The sequence below is a fragment of the Chlamydotis macqueenii genome, chromosome 2 (assembly GCF_036417535.1).
Source record: "Chlamydotis macqueenii isolate bChlMac1 chromosome 2, bChlMac1.mat, whole genome shotgun sequence".
NCBI lineage: Eukaryota > Metazoa > Chordata > Aves > Otidiformes > Otididae > Chlamydotis > Chlamydotis macqueenii.
Window position 1 is genome coordinate 159,705,720 of NC_141557.1, and position 19,550 is coordinate 159,725,269.

The 19,550-nt window shown below is 40.9% G+C and overlaps 1 protein-coding gene across 2 annotated transcripts in view; it reads right to left on the reverse strand.

The window, feature by feature from the left end:
* Nucleotides 1-19,550, reverse strand: part of AGO2 (argonaute RISC catalytic component 2) — a 52,299-nt gene that overhangs the window by 26,626 nt on the left and 6,123 nt on the right. For both annotated transcript variants that reach the window (XM_086741320.1, XM_086741319.1), the window contains 2 exons: nucleotides 5,405-5,600; nucleotides 894-1,014 (listed from right to left, as the gene is read on the reverse strand). In XM_086741320.1, coding sequence (XP_086597446.1) covers nucleotides 894-1,014; nucleotides 5,405-5,600 — 317 coding nt within the window. The remainder of the gene's footprint in view (nucleotides 1-893; nucleotides 1,015-5,404; nucleotides 5,601-19,550) is intronic.

Sequence of the window (19,550 nt, forward strand, 5' to 3'; positions counted from 1 at the left end):
TCGAGCTGTTTTTCCTTATATTTTCTTTCCCTGTTCTCTCGGAGGGTGGGGGGAGCGAGAGAGAGACTGCGTAGTCTGGTCCCGATCGGGGCTGAACTACGGCACTCTATTTCCCTTTCCCCCTTACATTTGACTTTTGTCTAGTTAGGTTGTAATCAACTTCCATGGGATCGGACAGTCTCCTCCTGAAACTGTGTGTGCCTCACCTTGCACCCACAGCAGAACGGTACAACGGGCTCTGGGAACCACCGTAGTCTAAGTGAGCAACAAGACCCACTGTATCCTCAAGTGTTCATCATCTAAGTAAAAAAGGCCACAGAAAATTCAATCTGATACTAGACCACAGAAGTGTAAGCACAATTATTTCATAGAGTTTGTCTTAGCATGTTCCAACCCAGTCCGTTCTGCTTCACCAGGCACCAGTGGGCACAGATGTGGGTACACCTCACACCCACAACCAGAGTGACCAAAGAGGTCACCACCCCACATGCAGAGGTAGCCAAAAGAACATGCAAGGCCTGTTCAACTACCCAAAGGGCTAAGCTCGCAGGTCTTAACCTGTGCAGTTTAAATGAATTTTCCAAGCTTTCTCCCTAGTGCCAGTATGGAGCTTGCCCACTGTCTTGGCCAGTTGATCCAGCTCACCAAACCAGCAGCAACCACACGAGTGGGGAGAAAGAGAGGGAGGAAAGAAGGGATATGGAAAGGGGAGTGACTGTTTTGATGGCAACAAGCTCACGCTTCTGTCCTAGCAAACCACAGTGGGAGCAACATGTCAACAGAAGGAGACATCTACTCCAGAAGTACAAAACCAGTTTCTATCAGTTATTAGAAAGGCTCTAAAAATATTACATTAAAATCTCCAGTTAGAAACTTTTCTATTTAAAACTTACTTTATCTCTCCCAATGGGAAGCGGCATAGCTGTATAAAGGTTTTTTCTTCCATCAAACACTGGCTTGCGATCCCCAAAAATCTGAGTTTTAAAGTGCTGAACCATATGCTCCACTATTTCTCTGAAAATACAAAAAGATTACATTAATTCAACTTTTTGCTTTTGATATTAAGAAGCAAAGGAACACTAACACTAATATTTGTGAACAGAGGCATTAAGTAAACGAAAGGGTTGTCCATTGTTGGGTATTAAAGGCAAGATTTGTTTGACTGATCTGAATTAAAGCAAGCTTTTCACAGACCAAACTGTTCTCTTAAAGCAGCTATTTTTACCTTTTTCAGATTGAAACTTTCCTTCCTCTTTTCTATGATCTACTGAAAGAGGTAAAGTGAAAGCTCGTGCTCTCTCAAGCTCAAAACAAGAGATGCTTGTTATTCTCCTGAGGTTTCTGCTCCCCTGTCCTACAGCTCTTTCTGCAGAGGACCATGGACCAAAAGGTCAGCACAGTCTGAGAAGCTTTTAAAAAATAAAAATAAATTAAAAAAAAAAAAACAAACTACTATCGAAGCTTACAACCTTAGTGTAAGGATGACAGTTCTATGATGACGGTGATATGCAAACTTTTTCCATCACACTGAGAAAGATTACTTTTAAATGTAGTTTTTTTTCACGTATGCAACAAAACATGGATCCATCCAAGAAAACTGGATATGCGCCTTCACTGGGACCCATGCATATTAAAAATACACATTCATTTAAGCATTGCTGGAATTAGTTTGCATATTTGTATGAATGAAGTAACCACTCACAAAGTTCTTGTCAAACCACAGGGTTTACACACTGGTCATGCAAAGCAGCTCAGCAGCCGATGGGAGAACTATTGGAACAGTAACACCCTTTGATGCCAAAGATCTTTGGCTCAAAAGTCACAAAGAGACACCCTTCTGGCTATCTGTAGCACAAGGCTGTAAAATCTGAAATCCATCAGTGGTCTGCGATACGCTGCCTACGGGATGCTTACCACACAGCTTAGGGCAAAAGGGCATTAAGAAGTTAAAGTGACACATATAGGAAACCACTGTTTCTTCACTATTGTTGTCATCTAGCAGCTCAGAGAGGCTGCAGATGACTATTTCATACTCCTCAACTTGGAGGAGCATGCTCCTTACCAACTCTCTAGGGTAACAATGGACAATGGTAATTAACCCAGCATACAGTTAGTTACTATAGCAATGCAAAAAAATTGAGATGAAACTCTGAGTTTATTCAAGAAAATAATTAAGATTGGTTTAACTGACAATTCTTTTGCTGTGTGACAAGGCTTTAAGACAAGATATGACCATTAAAAGAAACTTGCTTGACCTCCTGAGAAGTATGAATGAAACTTGATCCAGTAATTTCTGCCTTGGGTCTGCAACGTCTGACAGAAAAAGTACATAATTTGGAGAGTAGGAGGAAGGAGGTATTCTTCAACTTTAAGTTAAAGATTGAGCAATGGAAAACCCACTCTTTTACTGAGCAACTTCTTCCGACTGTGAACTACTTTATATAAAAATTAACACTTCCCCTTAATTAAGGTTTTCAAGCTTCAAACCACATTTAGCGATGGTGCTTCTCATCTGCGGGTGGTGACGTCTTAATGAAAAGTACGTTATTTTCTCCATATGAAGTTAGAAGAAGAGTTATTTACCAATTCACTAACTTCAGACCTTTGGGACTACAATTCTACAGAGACCATGCAAGCACACCAAGAATTTGGGGCCAGTGACTGCAAGCAGAGTTCATCTTGAACCTTGTACAAGTCAGAGCTGTCCTCATGAATTAAATTAAGGGCATCTACATTGCAGCACCAAACTCACATTGCCCACTCTCCCTATCTAACCATCCACGTAGATTTGGGCTTTCTCCAACACGTGAAGAACTGTAGCCAGACTGTACTAATTTGACACAGCAGCATGTTGTCTCAGCTGTGTGTTTTCCAGTCCTGCTCCAGCTCATCTCTCAGCAGTGCGGAACTTGCACGGACACTATACATATCCTTGCAGTGGCTCTGCAGCGTCACAGACCAAGCTGTAGTAAGTCCTAGAATAAAACTGAAGAATTTCACTGAGACAGATGAGGGAGTAGCATAACTGAAAATAAAATCTCCCTCTATCCTTTCTAGAGGCTACAACATATAAAGTAATGATAAAAACTATTTACTATAAATATACATCTGAATTATTGAACCAAAATACTAGAAATGTGTAAGCCAGCTGAAAAACTTATCATTTAGAACTGGACATAGGCACCCTGCCTGACTATATATACATATATATATATAAACATACAGACAAATATAGGTATATACACAAAAATATAGGTATAGATACAGGTAACACAAGCAAGAATAAACGCTCAAATAAAACATATACTTCATGAAGGGAATCTGTGGGAAAATAACAGAAGAGAGGCGAGGAGGACTGTAAACACGCTCAAGTGACTTGCAGCTGGAGTGTTAAAAACACATTATATCATACTAATTGTTGTTTGCTCTTGTGTGTTGGACAAGTAGAACATCTGTGTCTAGATAACATAGACCTGTGACGGGCTTAGAGCCACCTTATCAAACATGCTTGAGATTCCTGTCCTGCTGTGGGAAAGATCGAACCATGGTGGTTAACTATGCCTGCATGAATCCTTAAAACACAGGTGAGAACAGCAGGTTCGGTGATCCTCCAGCACGGACCGAGCCCCGCGGTGGCTGCGTCCCTGCTTGTGTGCCTCTGCCCAGATGCTGCTTCAAGGTCCCCCGGTTGGTGAGGTAACAAAATCAAGTTTACTCTTTGCATTTCATCCACGGTTGTTCCTGCGTCCTACCTGCGCCAACTCACGCAGAATCCAATTTGTATTCTTCGCACACTGCACTGTGAAACATGCACTAGCACTGTCCAATGCATTTGTAACATCCTTGTTTACTGCAAAAGGCATTTAATCCATGTAGATTTTTACTTGCTCTTGTTACCACAACAGAGTGAGTGACTAATCTGACAAAGCAGAGCAGGTCAGAAGCTGTCAGTGGAGAAAGAACTTGCTCCTGAACATAATCTGCCTTTTCAGTGAGAAAAATTGCTTTATTATTTAATAATTATGCTCTCTGCCACTGATGAGCAAGCACGCACACGCTGGACTGTAACAGGAGTGATCACACACAACTAGAAAACACACAAGAGCTGTGCAGCACTCGGCTCCCAGAGGAGCTCCAGAGCCCTGGCAACCTGCACCAGTCAGCAGCACGCCAGTTGTCAGAGCTGGAGCTGGTGGCAGGGGTATCAGTTCATGAAAGCAAAGCTCTCACGGCTCCCACTATGGAAAAAGTAACTGCTGAAATTTTTTTCAGCGCTCCAGTGCAGTAAGAGTATTCCAGTGACACTTTGGGCAAGAAGAGTTCAGCTTAGTACACTTACAGGTGTTTGCTTTTAAAATTAAATTCAATCTTGACTAGCTTAAAAATTAGATCACCACAGAAAAAAAAAAAAACAAGACAGCCAAGTGTAGTGATGCTGCTTTATGAAAATGCTGTAATCACCAACTCTGTAGTATAACAATGGAAAATGCACTCTGGTTTATTACTACATATTAAGAAAAGTTTGTTTTTTGGGTGACTTTTAAAACTCTGCTTTGCTCATGAGAGCATATTCCACCCGTGTGACCTTTTTTAATAAGGAAAGGTTTTGCTTTTGAATGTATAAACATGCCATTCCAATCCTCAACAGCCAAGATGCAGGGAGTTATGATGAAGACACTTGTGGTTTCTAGTTAGTGCCAAGTTTTGCTCTCAAGTTTCACTTTTGGCAACCTCACTCTTTTTCAAGTCAATGAGGTTGCCACACTGTGACTAACAGGGCACGTATGCAAAATGAAAGACCTAATTGCTTGTTTCCTTGGCCAACTGATCCATGTTTTCACCTTGCTATCTGTTTCAGGAGCATATCTTTCCCTTATATAGAATCTACTGATGAAGGATAATTTCTTGCCTAATTTAGTCCCTCCGTGATCCTCTCGCAGCAGCACAAACAAATGGGATTTGCCTCCCCTTGTCAATAGGGGAAGGTGGGAAAATAAGCTGGTAACACCAACTCCCCGCTGAAGGACTTGTCAGCCAATTGCACTCCAGTATTTAACCAAGCAATACTAAGAATTATATTTATCAAGTTGGTTTATACTGGCCTAACTCCACTAGGGTTAATACAGTTTATCCATCTGTCACCAGTGGCTTTGATCAGCAGCATCCGACAAGTTCTATCAAAATTAAGGACAATTAGCACTGAAATCTTGGATTGGTACAGAAAGACCTGGAGAAAAAAATATGCCTTTTGATGGATATGCCAACTTGGAAGCTATCAGTACAAACAATGAGTAAAGACAGACATATCCTCCAAGCCGTCAATGAAGACTGGCACACGGCTCCAGCATTTTCAAAGGAAAACAAGAGTGTAAATACACAGAGGAAAAGCAAAGCCCAGTATTACCTGTTAACTCTTCTAGGGCATTTTTCTGGCTTTATATCCAATTCATAATGGTAGATATCTATTTTAGGAATGTCCATTTCAAAGAAGTTGGCCTGCAGTTTGATTGTTCTCCCAGAAGTGCCAAAATCTGGTCGAGGAGGGGGTTTAAAGGCATATCCCTGTACTGGTGGTGGCAACGGTGGAGGAGGTGTGAGCACTGGAAACAGAGAAAGCATAAGTTAGCTACATCAAATTGACAGTTAAACAAATTTACAGGCTATTTGACAAATGAAGCACAGCACATTTAAACTAGTAACTTTTAAAAAGCAATCTAAAATCTGAAAAAAAAAAAAACCCTGCTATCAGGAATCCATTCTGACTCTCTTCTTCTCATGCTGGTTCACTATTTGTTGTATTTCCTAGCCCTGATTACCGAATAAAATCTTAAATCCAGTTGCACTTTCCAATACTGCAAGTAAGGGGGGGCGGGAATTTGAGATGCTAAGTGAGCAGTGTTGGGAAAGCGAGAACCAGATTTTCATTGCAGGAAAGAACCCTGGTTTCAAAACAGACACCGAAGTGAATCACCCAACCATGTTTATTTGAGTAAACACCTATAAAATGGAGTTTCTACCACTTAAACCACCTTTATGATCACATTTGGGTAAGTTGCACGCATCTAAAGCAAATAAAATGTGTGCATTTCAGCTAAACACATTTTGCTCTAACGACTACACTGCACGGGCTGCCAACGTGGGGAATACAGCACAGGAGCTGTTCCGACACGTTGCAGCTCTCTGGTAAACGCTACGTATTGGAATTAAACTATATCCTACTGCTTCCTTCAAACAGAAAGCAAACAGAGCAACCAGTCTACTCCTGCTGTACTGTATTACTGAGCTGAAAAGCCAGCTGCAGATCAGACAACTTGCTGTTGTTTCAATCTACAAAATTCCATTAAAAATCCACAAAGTGCATAAGGGACCAACTCAACTACTCAAAACTCCTGCAGCATCAGTACTCAGGTTCTCTGTGGTCATCTTCTCAGTACCCTTCTCTCCAGAAGCAATAATAACTTGCTGCAAAATCTTCACATCTGAAATAACCCAGGTGGCTTCTCCTTACTTACATAAGAATCCAGGTGTGGTTTCCTGGGACTCTCAAATTCAGTCCTCTGCTAGCACCAGAACCAATGCACATTCCTTCATTAAAACACATCAGTCACCACTTTTCCACCCTCGCTTTCCCTACCGGAAAGCTGTTCCAGAACTGTGATGCTCTAAAGCTCAGAAACATCCTTACACTCATTTATTCATTTTCAAATTATATTTACCGTTCTTCACGTTAAGTACGCCTTACTGTATTTTTAGATTTAAACCAAATTCCCGTTTAATCCTTAATTCTAGGTTATACTACTTCTATTAGCCTCTTCTCATAAATTAGGCTTCATTCTCATCCTTCCAGTCGTTTTTCAAGCTCACGCATTTTCAGCTCATCTTTCCTGAACAAAGTCAAGTGTTATTCTACAGGAGGTCCCATCAGGGTCCAGCACAACCGCACTGATGCTTTCATCTCTCAACTGGAAACATCGAGTGAACGAGCCCTAAACTGCTTTCGCCTGTAGTACCACTGCCACAGAACTCCAACACTAACTTGACCAATACGTTAAAGATGCTTGCTGCTAAAGACTTGCATTTCCATGACCTAAAACTTCAGGTTTCTGTGATAAAAGACTATTCTGTCTCCCTGGTGTAAGTACACCGACTTTTTCAGTTTTGCTTTCAGTGGAAATACAGTAATTCTCATTTGAATACTATTATGATTTATATAGCTTGCCTTTGCAGTGTCAACACCTGTACCAAGAAACGAAGCAAAGTCTTTTCTCAGTGCTCACACAATAGCTCTAGACTCTTATCTATAGCCCAGTCCTCACCGCAAGCAGCCCATCTGCCTCTGCATCTGACCTTTCCCACTTACACCCCTGAAGACAAGCCAGAATACTTAGCTGACTAATTTCGATCAGCCTTTGGTAATTTGTGGTTTGGTTTTTTTTCTTTTTTAAATTCTTGCACATCTTGACTTCTAAGACATGGATTTCTCATCTTTTCCTAACATTTACAGTACCTCTGCTGACTTCAAATATGTTTCTGAAGGTGATTAACTTGCTCAGGTGGCCCCTGCGGCCACCAGATCCCCTTGCTTGGTATGACAAATGCACAAAGTTTCTGGGTCATTAACTGGAAAGAACACTTATTGTGGATATGACAATTAACAAAGTTACTCATAGCATTACCACTACAGCTGGAAAGTAATATAAAAAATTACTCCCACAAATATTTATACTCGCCATATGACAAAGGTTTCTATTGTTCACCTCCAGACGAGATCAGGAGGAGCTGCAGCAAGCATCTACCTCTACTCCATCAGAATCTCACCATCTCTTCCCAAAGAAATCTGGCTCCCATCTATGATTTCAGTCATTCTGTTGCTTAATGCTTTACAACTCATCACTGCATTAAAGCATTTATTTCTATTTCCATCTTTTGTAACAGAACATTCTCATTTGAAAACTATGTCCTAGTCATTAATGTTATTCTATGATTTTTATTTTTATTTGCATTGTTCCATATGATTCCTATGGAAACATTTTTGAGTGGCTGGTGCTATCTTCTGCCCAGGCTCCTGGCATTCGGGTTTGAACATCTCTGTTTCTCGTTATCCACACCCAGTGTTACAGCTGCATTAGATATCGCATCACCACTATTACCTGGTCAATTACCTCATCAGTATTAAGCATTTCCCTTTCTGGTCTACTTTTATGCTTTCTAACGTTTCTCTATATACTACCACATCCTAATTCCCCTGCTCTTCCTTCTTCTGTGCCAGATTTGGTATGTCACAACTAATTTTCAAAAATATTAAAAAAAAAAGTTTACAAGATCTGGAAGTACAAAGACTAGCACCATGGAGGGGGGAAGCCCTCCTCAAGCTGTTTATAATACAAAATTAAGTGATTTTGTAATTAATACATCCTGCTGTATTAAAATAGGATCACTTACGACTTCTCACAGGGGCGTAATGAAGCCATATCTGTAAGTGTTTGGGGATCAGCGCAAACACATGTTGCTGAACATCATCATTACATTCCTCCACTGGAGTTTTAGTGACAAATAGTAAATAAAAATGATGGCATATATTAAGTTTTGAGAATAACGTGGAGCACTGGGAGAAGCACAGGCTCCTGGGGAAAGGTGTGATTGCAGAATTTTACAACCTGCATGTCTGATGGAGGGGGGAAAGAAAAAAAAAAAAAACCCAAACAAACAAAAAAAACCCCACCACCTTGTTCAGAAAGCAGGACTACTACTGACCTGTATTTTTTTTTTTTTTACAATATAATTTAAAAACAAAGAAAAAATACTGCAAGCTATTTCTGGCTCAACTCCCTAGGCAAACTTATTTAGGGCAGGGTGCTGCTTCAAGGAGATAAGTACTGTTTAATAAACAGCAGCACTGACCTGATAAGCAGTCAGCCTGTATTTTTGACACATAAACCAGCTATGTATGCGTTAACCATGGAACTGAGGGATGGGAACTGAACTTGAAGGGAAAAAAACTAAATATTACAACTGTTGATCTGAATTCACTTTTTGGACTACTGCGTCAAATTAAGAAAGCAAAAATCAAACTATCTTGTGTAAAACTAGCAACTAGCTGTGAAGCGTAGTTATAAAATTCTGAATTTGGTGCTGACAGGAGAGGATAGAGCCTTATTACTCTTTTCTAGCAAAGAAAAAACCATGAGCCTGAATTGTAAAACACAATTGCTATGTTCAAAGTGACTCAGTTGCCCTAACTCCTTGTTCAAGCACTCCTGCACCATTCCCACCACTTGCTCACTTTTAAATGTGACAGAAGCCATACCAATACGAGAACGCTCTCCCTAGCCCCAAGGTTCCTACTAGGGAGGTTCTGCAGCGTGGTGAGGTGTGTTACAGAGGGTACCGCCAGACACCGGAGGTCGAGGTGACACCCTGCCCAAGGAAACGTGTCAAAATTCATACCCCAACGTGCCTTACTTGCTCCGTTCCTGTTTTTCAGAGACTCCTTCACAAACACAGGTGACGCTTTTGGAGAGACACTATTTCAAAGTGTTGGAAAAACTACACGCATACCTGGATTTTACTTCTAGAGCACTGTCAAGGGAAGAATGAATTAGAAGAAAGATGAAAGACTAATAAACCAGAGCACTCACGCAAGAAGCATCAGAAGCTCCTCACTCATTTGCTAGACGATAATATGAATAATGAGAACGTTTCAGCCTTGATATGACGACTGAGACCATCAAGAGCCCCATTTTCAAGGTGTGAAGTAAGGTAAGCTAAGTATTGAATAACAAGGTGCCAGTATACTGCTTTTAGGCTTATTTTTATCATTAAAAAACCCAGACTTACTATTATAATTCATCCAATTTACATAAACTCAACATTCACAGTTATCAGTCTTAAGAAGTATAATTTCTAACAAAAAAAAAAGGAAATCTGGAAAAAGACAGATATTAAAAAAATAACAAGTCTCATGGCAGTTTTCTAAAATAAAATTAATCATCAAGAAAAATTACTCTGTCAAAAGAGAGCGGCAGGGAAAAGGCAGTGGTAGAGGAACTCTGCACAATCCCAGAAACGCTGCTTTAGTTCAGAGTTTCACAAATTGAAAACACGACTGCAAAGGCAGGGCTGTGTGCGTGTGTGCTCCCACTCCAGAACGTTACTGTGGATCAAAACAGTGACTCAAGGAGTCAGCTGGCCGAGACGCTCCTAGTATATAAACGGTGTGAACGAGCCGCAGCTCTGAATGAGCATGGCTCAGCTCCTCTACTCCAAAATCCACGCAATTGTGTAATGACGACTCTTCAGGATCGTTTAATTTATAGCCATTTCCCAGACTTAAGAGTGGTTACTTCTTTTGACCTTCATTCTTCCATCATTTTTTAAAGCTTAACTGCTGGTCCGCTCAGCACCCTGGAAGCACTGCCAGTCAACACCGAAGGTTTTTTTTAGCAAATAATTATGCAATTTTCATGTGCAGTCAGAGGCCTAACAAGTTACTAAATAAGAAGGGGCCAAACTAGTTGCATCTGAGGGCTTGTTGACACAGGAAACCATCTGAGCATAATTATACTAGCGTAATTATATCAATAAGTTTCCTTGTGCGGCAAGTCCTAACGCATATTTAATGATCAGGTGATGTTTTCACACTTGAAGCATGTTATACCATTGGGCTAACGCAAACTACATTTGTCAATAGGAAGTCTCTCAAACTATTTTTCTAAAAATACAGTCTGTAAATAAAACTAAGATGAAGGAAGGAAGCTTTATTTGGATGCTTTACTTTCAGTTAAGGTTTCTAATATCAGACAACAAGGCAGCTCTTCTGGATCACCACTACGGGTGTTCTCCGACATTGCTGCGCAATAACAGATGCACTTTTCCAAGTATTGTAGATATGCTAATTACTTGATACCCAAGTATTTAATAGAAGAAGGCCAAATTTCATGCTAGTATACAGAATTTTAAGTAAATATGTAATTCAGCTCTCCTGCAGCACTTGATCTACCTTGCTTGTCAACCCCAGCCTCGCACACAGCACGGACTATACAACCATCGTGCGTATTTGATGCTGCTGATTCCATCACACAGACACGGAGAGGAGGCACCGCTCTGTGCAAAAAAGCGGGATTAATAACTTGTCCTCAACTAGCGATCAGCTGTTTCCCCTCCAGAACTGCAGGAAACAGAAAAGTGGCAAAGGTGTTCATCATGATCAGGTTAAAGAGAACCAAGACACAAAAGGAACAGACACATCTGCTTGAAAAGGCTTTCCAGCAGCTGCTGCAAAGGTGCTGAGTACCATGAACACAGAATAATGTAGGTTGCAAGGGTCCAGGTTGACTTGCGCAGTCAAGTTTTAAGTACGACAGTTCCCTCAACATCTCTTACAACCCGATCCAGTGTTTGATCACCTCCGTGGTATAACAAAACTTGCCTTATACTTAACTAGAGTTCCCTCTGTTCCAGCTTCTGTCCATCGCCTCCTGCCCTGTTCTGGTGCACCTGCTCTAAATCTGGTTCCATCTTCTCCATAGCTTCCCCTTAGGTAGTTGTAGACAGCCAGATCACCCTTCAGTGTTCTCTACCTGAGGTTGAACAAACCTGCTTCTCTCAGCCTCTCCGGGTACATCACGTGCTCCATCTCCCAGCCACGCTGGTGGCCTGTCACTGGGCTTGTGAACGGGTAACGTCCCCTTTAGGGAGTGCAGTTTGAAGTGGGAGAATGGGAGTCTTGGAGAGGGGACACCCCACGGCACAGAAACAGGGTTTCCACAAACAGCTATTCAAACACCAGCAACAGAGGGAATCCAGAAAGAATGTGGAAAACATCCAATACGAATTCTTGGCAGGATCCGGACAGAGGTTTTATTTATTTTATTTATACATATATATGGTCACAGCAAGAAAAGGAATACAGGGAGTTCAGCCTTTTCTTTTTAGGACCCAATTGAAAAAAACCTTTGGGCTGCCTTAAAGTCTTCTTACAGTCGGGGCTATATAGAGGAGTAACTTTTGCACTGGCTTTCTGTTAAGAACCGTTAGAGAAAGATAGGAAAAAGGCTGGCAGTGTTTGCTACGAGATAAGGAAGACTCAAAGCTGCAGCTCATAGTCCCTTGATATTGCAGGGGTAGAGGTAGAGGAATCTATATGGAACCTGTACATCTGTGTCTGCTGCTCATCAAGCACATTTTAGAGTATGGAGACTAAAAGTTCTTCAGTGAAGCTATAGTGTTGTTGGATTAGATGATGCACAACAAATAAAGGTAACAGACTTATCTATTATCCCCAAGAATTCAACAAACCACAAGGAAAGTGCTGGTGTGAAGCAGGAGAAGAGATTATACAATCAGAACTTAATTTAAATCTAATATCTGCTACAGCACTATCTTAACTATCAGCTATTGAAAGTTCTTTACTGAGATGCGCTTGCCAGAAGATTTCAACAGGTTTTCTGCTAATAATGCATCTACTGGAAAAACAGTGCTTTGTAGAGCCCAGCACGGCAAATAACCCGATAGGCATCTGGAGGAATGGAAACGCATAAAGAATAAAAGGGTAAATTAATTATTCTTATCTTTCTGTGCAAATAAAGTATATCTAACACTACTTAGAACAACTCCTTTAACCACTTGCTGTCTTAGTTACACCAATTAGGACAATAATGCAACTGGGTGGAAGGCTAACAGATCACTAAAGATGTCCTCAGAAAAGAAAAAAAAAAAAAAAAGAGGGTGGGGAGGAAGCAAGCCTGTAAACCTTATCTATATCCACTATGAGGAATCCAAAAATTCAGTGTAAAAGCCTCAGTGCCCTAGAAATTACGTAAAATCCAGTCAGCTCTACAGCATGCAGAGTGGTCATCGGACACATCAAATTCAACTTCTGAAGCCGCTTGTCCTTTCATTCAGTAGCAAAGTCGCAGTGCTGTTAACGATGCTTTACAACTCTCATTTGTCTGGAGCCACATTTCTGCTTTGAAACAGGTTGCAACTCTAGCTGTATAGAGCTATGCATGCTCCAGAACATAGACTTAAAATTGCCACTTGCATCCATCCTTTGGGATCACGGAACCTGCAGATCTCAAGCTCCTTTTCTAAAGCTCAAGCTCACTTACTCCTTCTTTACTTCTCCTGTGTCTGTAGCCTGGAGTTTTACTTTCTTCATGCACCAGAATGCCTTCCCCCTCTGAACGTGTACCTGGCAATGTTTGTCTTATACGTGTCACAAGTCTCCTAGCCATGTGTCACCCCACAGTTTGTAAACGATCATTTTCCTGCAATGGTCCCTTAAATGCTATCCAGAGTTAGGCTGTTAAGGGATGGATGGGGTGTCCCCATTTCCTACAGCATTCAGGCTGTTCCTGTACTTCTCTCAAGACCACCACGTATCTCCATGTGTACTTGGAAGTCAACACTTAAAGGCACTTAACTCAACTATCTTCTCGCATTCCCCATTTTTTCTGCATGTGTTACATTTCTGTTATTTCTTTTCTCACTCTGATGATAAAGAAACTGTGCCCGGATCCTGCCAGGGATTCAAACATGATGCCTTTCACGCTATTTTTGATGGAGCCCCTATCTGAATGTTCTTCTGGTCTCCCAGTGAGCACCTACCACACTTTCTAATCACAGACCACTTCAGCACAGGCAATGTGCCATCAGAGCTAAAGTTGCTTCAATGCTGATGAGCAAAAATGAAGGAGATGTCCTCATATTTGGTCATATTTTAAGTCCCACATATGACCATTGAGAAGTTTAAGGATCCCACTCTGTTAAACTGCTTCCAATTTCTTAGCATTGTAGTAAGCATGAAATTAAAAACCTTAACAAGGAGTCAAGTGTTAGACAAACAGCACTGCCTTCAAACCTGTAATCTCATTAAATTCAGTAGACCTATTCTAGACATGACTTTCACAGAGTAATTGTCACTTACTGCAAAAGAATTCAAGCAATGTTAATTCTCCAGTTAACCCTTTTACCCAGTTAAAGACGTCCCTGCCCATTGCAGGGGGGTTGGACTAGATCACCTTTAAAGGTCTCTTCCAACTCAAACCATTCTGCGATTATTGCGTCTGGAATAAATAATCAGTTACAGATCTATAGCCGCCCTGGTTATCCTGGTTACTTTTTGACCCCTGCAAGAGAGGTGTGATCTCTTCATAGCGCCAGAAGCGACAGGATCCACAGAGACCAGAATCTCTCTCAGACATCAATGGTGTGAGTGAGTGTTGCAGTCAGAGATGAAAGGGAGAAACAAGACGTCAACTCAGTTTGCTTTATAAGTTATGACCATGTTTCAAACGTGACTATGTGAAAGACTACAAGAACAAAATGCCAGAGAACCAAAGAGGAGGAGACTAATGCTCCAGCAGAAAGCAGCAGGGAAGAAGCTACGAATGGGTCTTTGGTCTTTCTATCCCACAAGCTTCTTCTGGACGTCAGCTAGCAAAAGACATCAAGTGCTAGTACTTTTATTTTTCCCCTCCTGCATTCTCCTTCCAGCCTAGACCACCAAAGTTACCCTCCAAATTTTCACATACTAACAAGCTGGTTCTCACCACTCTACTGACCACCTGCAAGAGGGGCGAGTAGCAGAAGAGCACCATCAGAGCACACAATATCTATCCTTACTTTTTATAAGCCAGGTGGCTTAACTGATCCCTGTAGGCAAAACTGTACAAAGTACTATTGAAAATCTTCTTAAGAGATCCAGAGAAATGCTTTTAATTACAAAGTGCAATGTTGAATTAAGTCATCCAAATAGCGAGCCTCATCCAAACAATGGAGGGGATGCTTATGGCTTACCCACAAGTCAGCACCCCAGTTTAAATTTAAATGTGAATTCAAACTACAAAATAACACCATCTTCAGGCAAACTCCTACTTGATGAAGGGAGAAACGGAGAACATTCTTAGTGCTACTTATCACACTTGACCATAATGATTCATTCACTTTTCCGTACCTTAGAAAACTACGAACTAATTCCAGATGCCTTTTCTAACAATTTAAAATAAAGAATGTAATAGCATTTTCTGCATTCACAAAGAGCGATGCCTCCGTTCAATACAATCCCTGCTCTTTGGCACTCCAAAAGGCTTATGTAGTAAATACACATATCTTCTACCAGGGGAATAAAAACACCCACTAGCATCTACTCCTCTCTTCATGCTGCTTCTTTCCTATAGGACACAAGACCTCCATGTATTCTTCATCCCACATCACCCCTCCCTTAACTCCTGTTTGCTGAAATAACACGCTCAGGTTAGGAAATAAATGTGGCTCCCTCTCCCTCTGTATTAGCTGGCATATATGAAAGCACAGAACCCATCCGCCATATTTTTTTTTTTTTGTAAGTCACTGGTAGGCTGGTAAAGTGCGACTTCTTCATTCACCAGTACTGACTCTTCCAATAATATTTACTTCAGTCAAAGTACTTGGTGCGAATACTGGGTGAACAAGCACTTGCATTCAGTCCCGAGGAGAGCGCACGCTCATTCCAGTGAGCGCCGCGCGCAGAACTGAGCTCAGCGAGGGCTACTTAGCCCCAGACCTCCTCACATTCAGTACGCCAACACCTTTGCACACGCAACCAACCATCAAGTAAGACATTATACTGTACACCTTACTACGACGCTCCATCACCTCTGTAACTCCAGATCTCAGTATTTCACAGATTTTTTCTTCTTGGAAAGAGTAACAACTGGTCTCTGTATTAGAGCTCACATGCAGACACTGGATAAGATGAAGTCACCTGAAGCAGAGTTGTAGTTCTCAGCACAATGTTGCTCTCCCAGCCTTTCTACCAACACCTTTTCCTTCCCCTTCTTCTTCCAGATCCCTCGCCGTTACATCCCACGCCTATCGTCCGGCCTTCTGTATTATTAGAGACATTAGTGTCCACACGCACACAAGCTCCACTAAGCTTAACGAGCTCTAATGGCTTGGGCTCTACTCTGCTGCAGCTGGCATGTCTTTTTAGTGTGCTGTGCCTCACCAGCTGGAAACTGGTACTACAGAGGCCCCAAATCCCCATGCCCTCTGGTATTCACATTGGATACAATTTAATGAAATACAGAAGTAATTTGTCCTCGGTTTGTTAAAGAAATAAGGTAGGATGGCCAGATCTTGGCCTTTGCAAGCACGTTCATATCCCGACAGACTTTGACTAGCAGTATTTTTGGGTAAAAATCTAAAATAAAAATTTTAAGTTGTCCTCATGCCTACAATACTGTTCATTTACAAAACTCAGCTGTTGAGCTGGAACTCCGAAGCAGTCACGCTTTCCTTGAAAAAGAAATCTTTCCCTATACCCACACTGGATTAATCTACAAAAACATGAACACTCTTGTGGCCTAGTTTCAAAATAGAAAATTCACAGTTAGGAGCTGAACTTCTGCTTTATTTTATCATTTTAGATAGTGAAAGCAGCTTTAGCAGCCTCTTGAACATGCAAGAGATCCAATAGTATCTCATGCGGTTTCAAGAGATACGGCTGTGGTTTTCAGCATCGCTGAAGAGAGGAGTGAAACGCAGGTTCATAATAATGGAATAACTGAGATACGATAAGAGTGTGGGCTTTTCAGCAGAACTCCCCTATGAGAATCTTTTTTTCCTATTACATCTCGGGTTTTTTCCCCCTCCACTTGCTTCTTGTAAGCAACTTAAGTTCCCATATTAAGTTGATACAAAACAAAACTCAGCTGTGCCAGTCACGATGGCAACTACATGGGAGGAGACCGCAAAGAATGGCAGATCTAAATACCCAGAGATTTTTTTTTTGTCTGGAATTAACTGATTTTCTCCTGCAGTGTCACTATCAAAACCTTACTGTACGTGGCATACAGCCCTATAAATTTTCATTTTTGGTCTGTGTGTTATTTTGAGGATTCTCTGAAAGGTAAGTTTAAAGAAAAGGAACATATAAGTTTCCTACAGAGAGGCCAACACCACCATTGAAATTTTACTTTAAAGGGGATTTGCAAATCAGAAACAATTAGGAAAAAATACCACTACTGTATTCTAATTGCATAACTAGACTCAAACAATAAAGCTCCATTTCCTTGCCCTGGTGGGAAGTTTCCTCCTTCTGAATGAACCTCTCACTTTTTAAACACACCCTTATGCAAATATTCTGAATCCATGCGAATTATTCCCAAGTACTCCCTCATCAAACACTGAAGCTCTTCCCAAAAAAAAAATCATAGTGGTTCACAAAGATGTTCATTCTTCCGTATTGTCATTTCTACCTGAACTTGGGTTTCTTCAGTATTTTATTTTTGTTTTGTTTGTGGTTTGAAGGGTTGGTGGTTTTCTGGGTTTTCTTTTTAAACCTATGTCTCTCATTAGCTTTCTCAACAGAAATACAGAGTCTGAAGAGTCAGAAGAGCTGAAGTTGACAAGTACTATTGTTTGAGAAACATTCCATTTCTCTGGTAGTTAAAAGGAGACAAAAGCAGAAAAAAAAAAACCTCCTGCTCTCCTGAAGTCCTCAGACTTGTCCTCCACATGGGAGCAAGCAAAGATTTCGGGAATGATGGAGGAGTACGACGGGGCAAGAGGGCACAAACACCAAGACAGACTGATAAAAAAAAAAAACAAACAGTAGAAAGGGAGCATTCACTGCAAACCACAAGTTCTATGAAAGGACAAGGAAATAAGTTCTTTATCAAAGGATAAGCGAAGCCAAGAACACAGCAACGTTTAGACAGGAATTTACCCTCCATACGAATAGACGCCTCAACTTCAACAGTAAACACTTGCTAAGCAAGTTTTGGAAGGTATGTAACAAGCCCCCAGTAATAATTATGTTTTAAAGTCTTATTCATCTACACGACAAGTTTAACTTCAAACAATTTTTAGATTCCTCTAGCTAAGCTAGTGAAACCTCCCCTCTTGGGAATTCTTCTAAAATTGGCTTATTTAAAATAAATCTAAATTAGCACATCCACACACTTCCTACTACTAAATCAAGATTTAAATTTCATTATTTTCTCACGTTAATAATTTCTAATATAGATTTCATTATCAACCTAAGAACACAAAAAAAAAGCACCACTATGACAGTAAGTTCTAAAGCTCCGATCTGTGACATTAGCAGCTCGAGCAGAGCCACCCACGGTATTTAACGCTGCCTGCCAAGTCAGCTCCTCATCTGGCCAGAAAACAGTTACAATTCTTTTTTTTTTTTCTGGACTACGTACAAAATCATCAGCTGGACTCCCTATACGCAAATCTGTGCTGTAAAACCAACAGAGTTTCAGAAGTGTATTTTCAAGTTCCCCAAGACGACATGCTGAGATTAGTTTATTCCTCAAAAGACTAGAGACTTAATTTTTGCTCTGCAGCCCCCGTGTTCCTGTCACACACCAATACCGGTTGGAAGTGACATAATGAGACATAAAATTCATGTGCTCTTTAAACACACAGTCTTCAGACTAATACATATTTTATGGAATTGTGTGTTATGTGATCTAACTCTTCACACAAATAAAAGAGTTAACATCAAGCATATTCTCCACGTTCTGATTATAAAGCAACTTATACACGGGAATGCTATCAGGTTGTTGCCGAAAGAGCTGTTAGCAGAGACATGTGGAGCCCAAAACAGTGCAGACGTATGTAGTTATTCTGCATCTCTGAAAAGTTAAAATATTTTAACACTTCTCTCGAAGACAGAGACTTTCACAACTGCAGATCTATCGTGGCATATATTAACACCGGCACCCAGGCCTTGACACCTTCACTGCAGGCTGTAATAAGCTCACATAAAACTTAAGCTGGTATAAGACAGAACTAGCACCAAAAGAGAAATCCTGCCCCCATACAGCTGTTCAGTCTGCCCTGTGACCCCAAAACTTGCTTTATCATGAGCGTTCCTGCAGAGAAGCAAAGCAGCTATGACTAATTAAGAGGGGGTATGAAGGCAAGGAATGAAAAGGACTTGGTTTTAGTTGGGATCGGTCTGCCCAGCACCACACAAGGCAGCCTCCCACACCAACGCCTGTGCGGCCATTTCTTTCGGTAGCCGGGCTGGATTAGGCTACTTTAAGATGAATGTAAAACTACAGGCTGACACATGGACAGCTTTTAAATCTACTTTCAGCAATGAAGAGTTTTATTTTTCAATTGCCTGTTTAATGAAGGTTGAATGGAGACTAAAACCTACGACAAAAAGAAAACACAACTAAGCAGCACTGGCAAAAAAACAGAAGACAAACAAATTACAACAGGAGAGAGTGAACTGCTGTTGCCACATTTGTGATTTAAAAAATAAAATAAAATCAAATAAAATCTGTTTCACAACCCAAATACAAACAAAATTTGGCAGCACTGTGGACAGCTCAATGAGAAGCAAATTCAAAAGCCAACACTGATAGCAGCAAGAGAGAAAAACATCAAAGCGAGCTCTAGACTGACTTGATTATGTCATTAGCAACAGTATTTTGTAATCTAAAACAATGGTTTGGTTCTACCTTGGTTGTGTCCAGTTTTGTGAAGTCATACAGTTTAAAAAAAAAAAAAAACCCAAAACTCCTCTTTCTAGAAAGCCTGGTCAC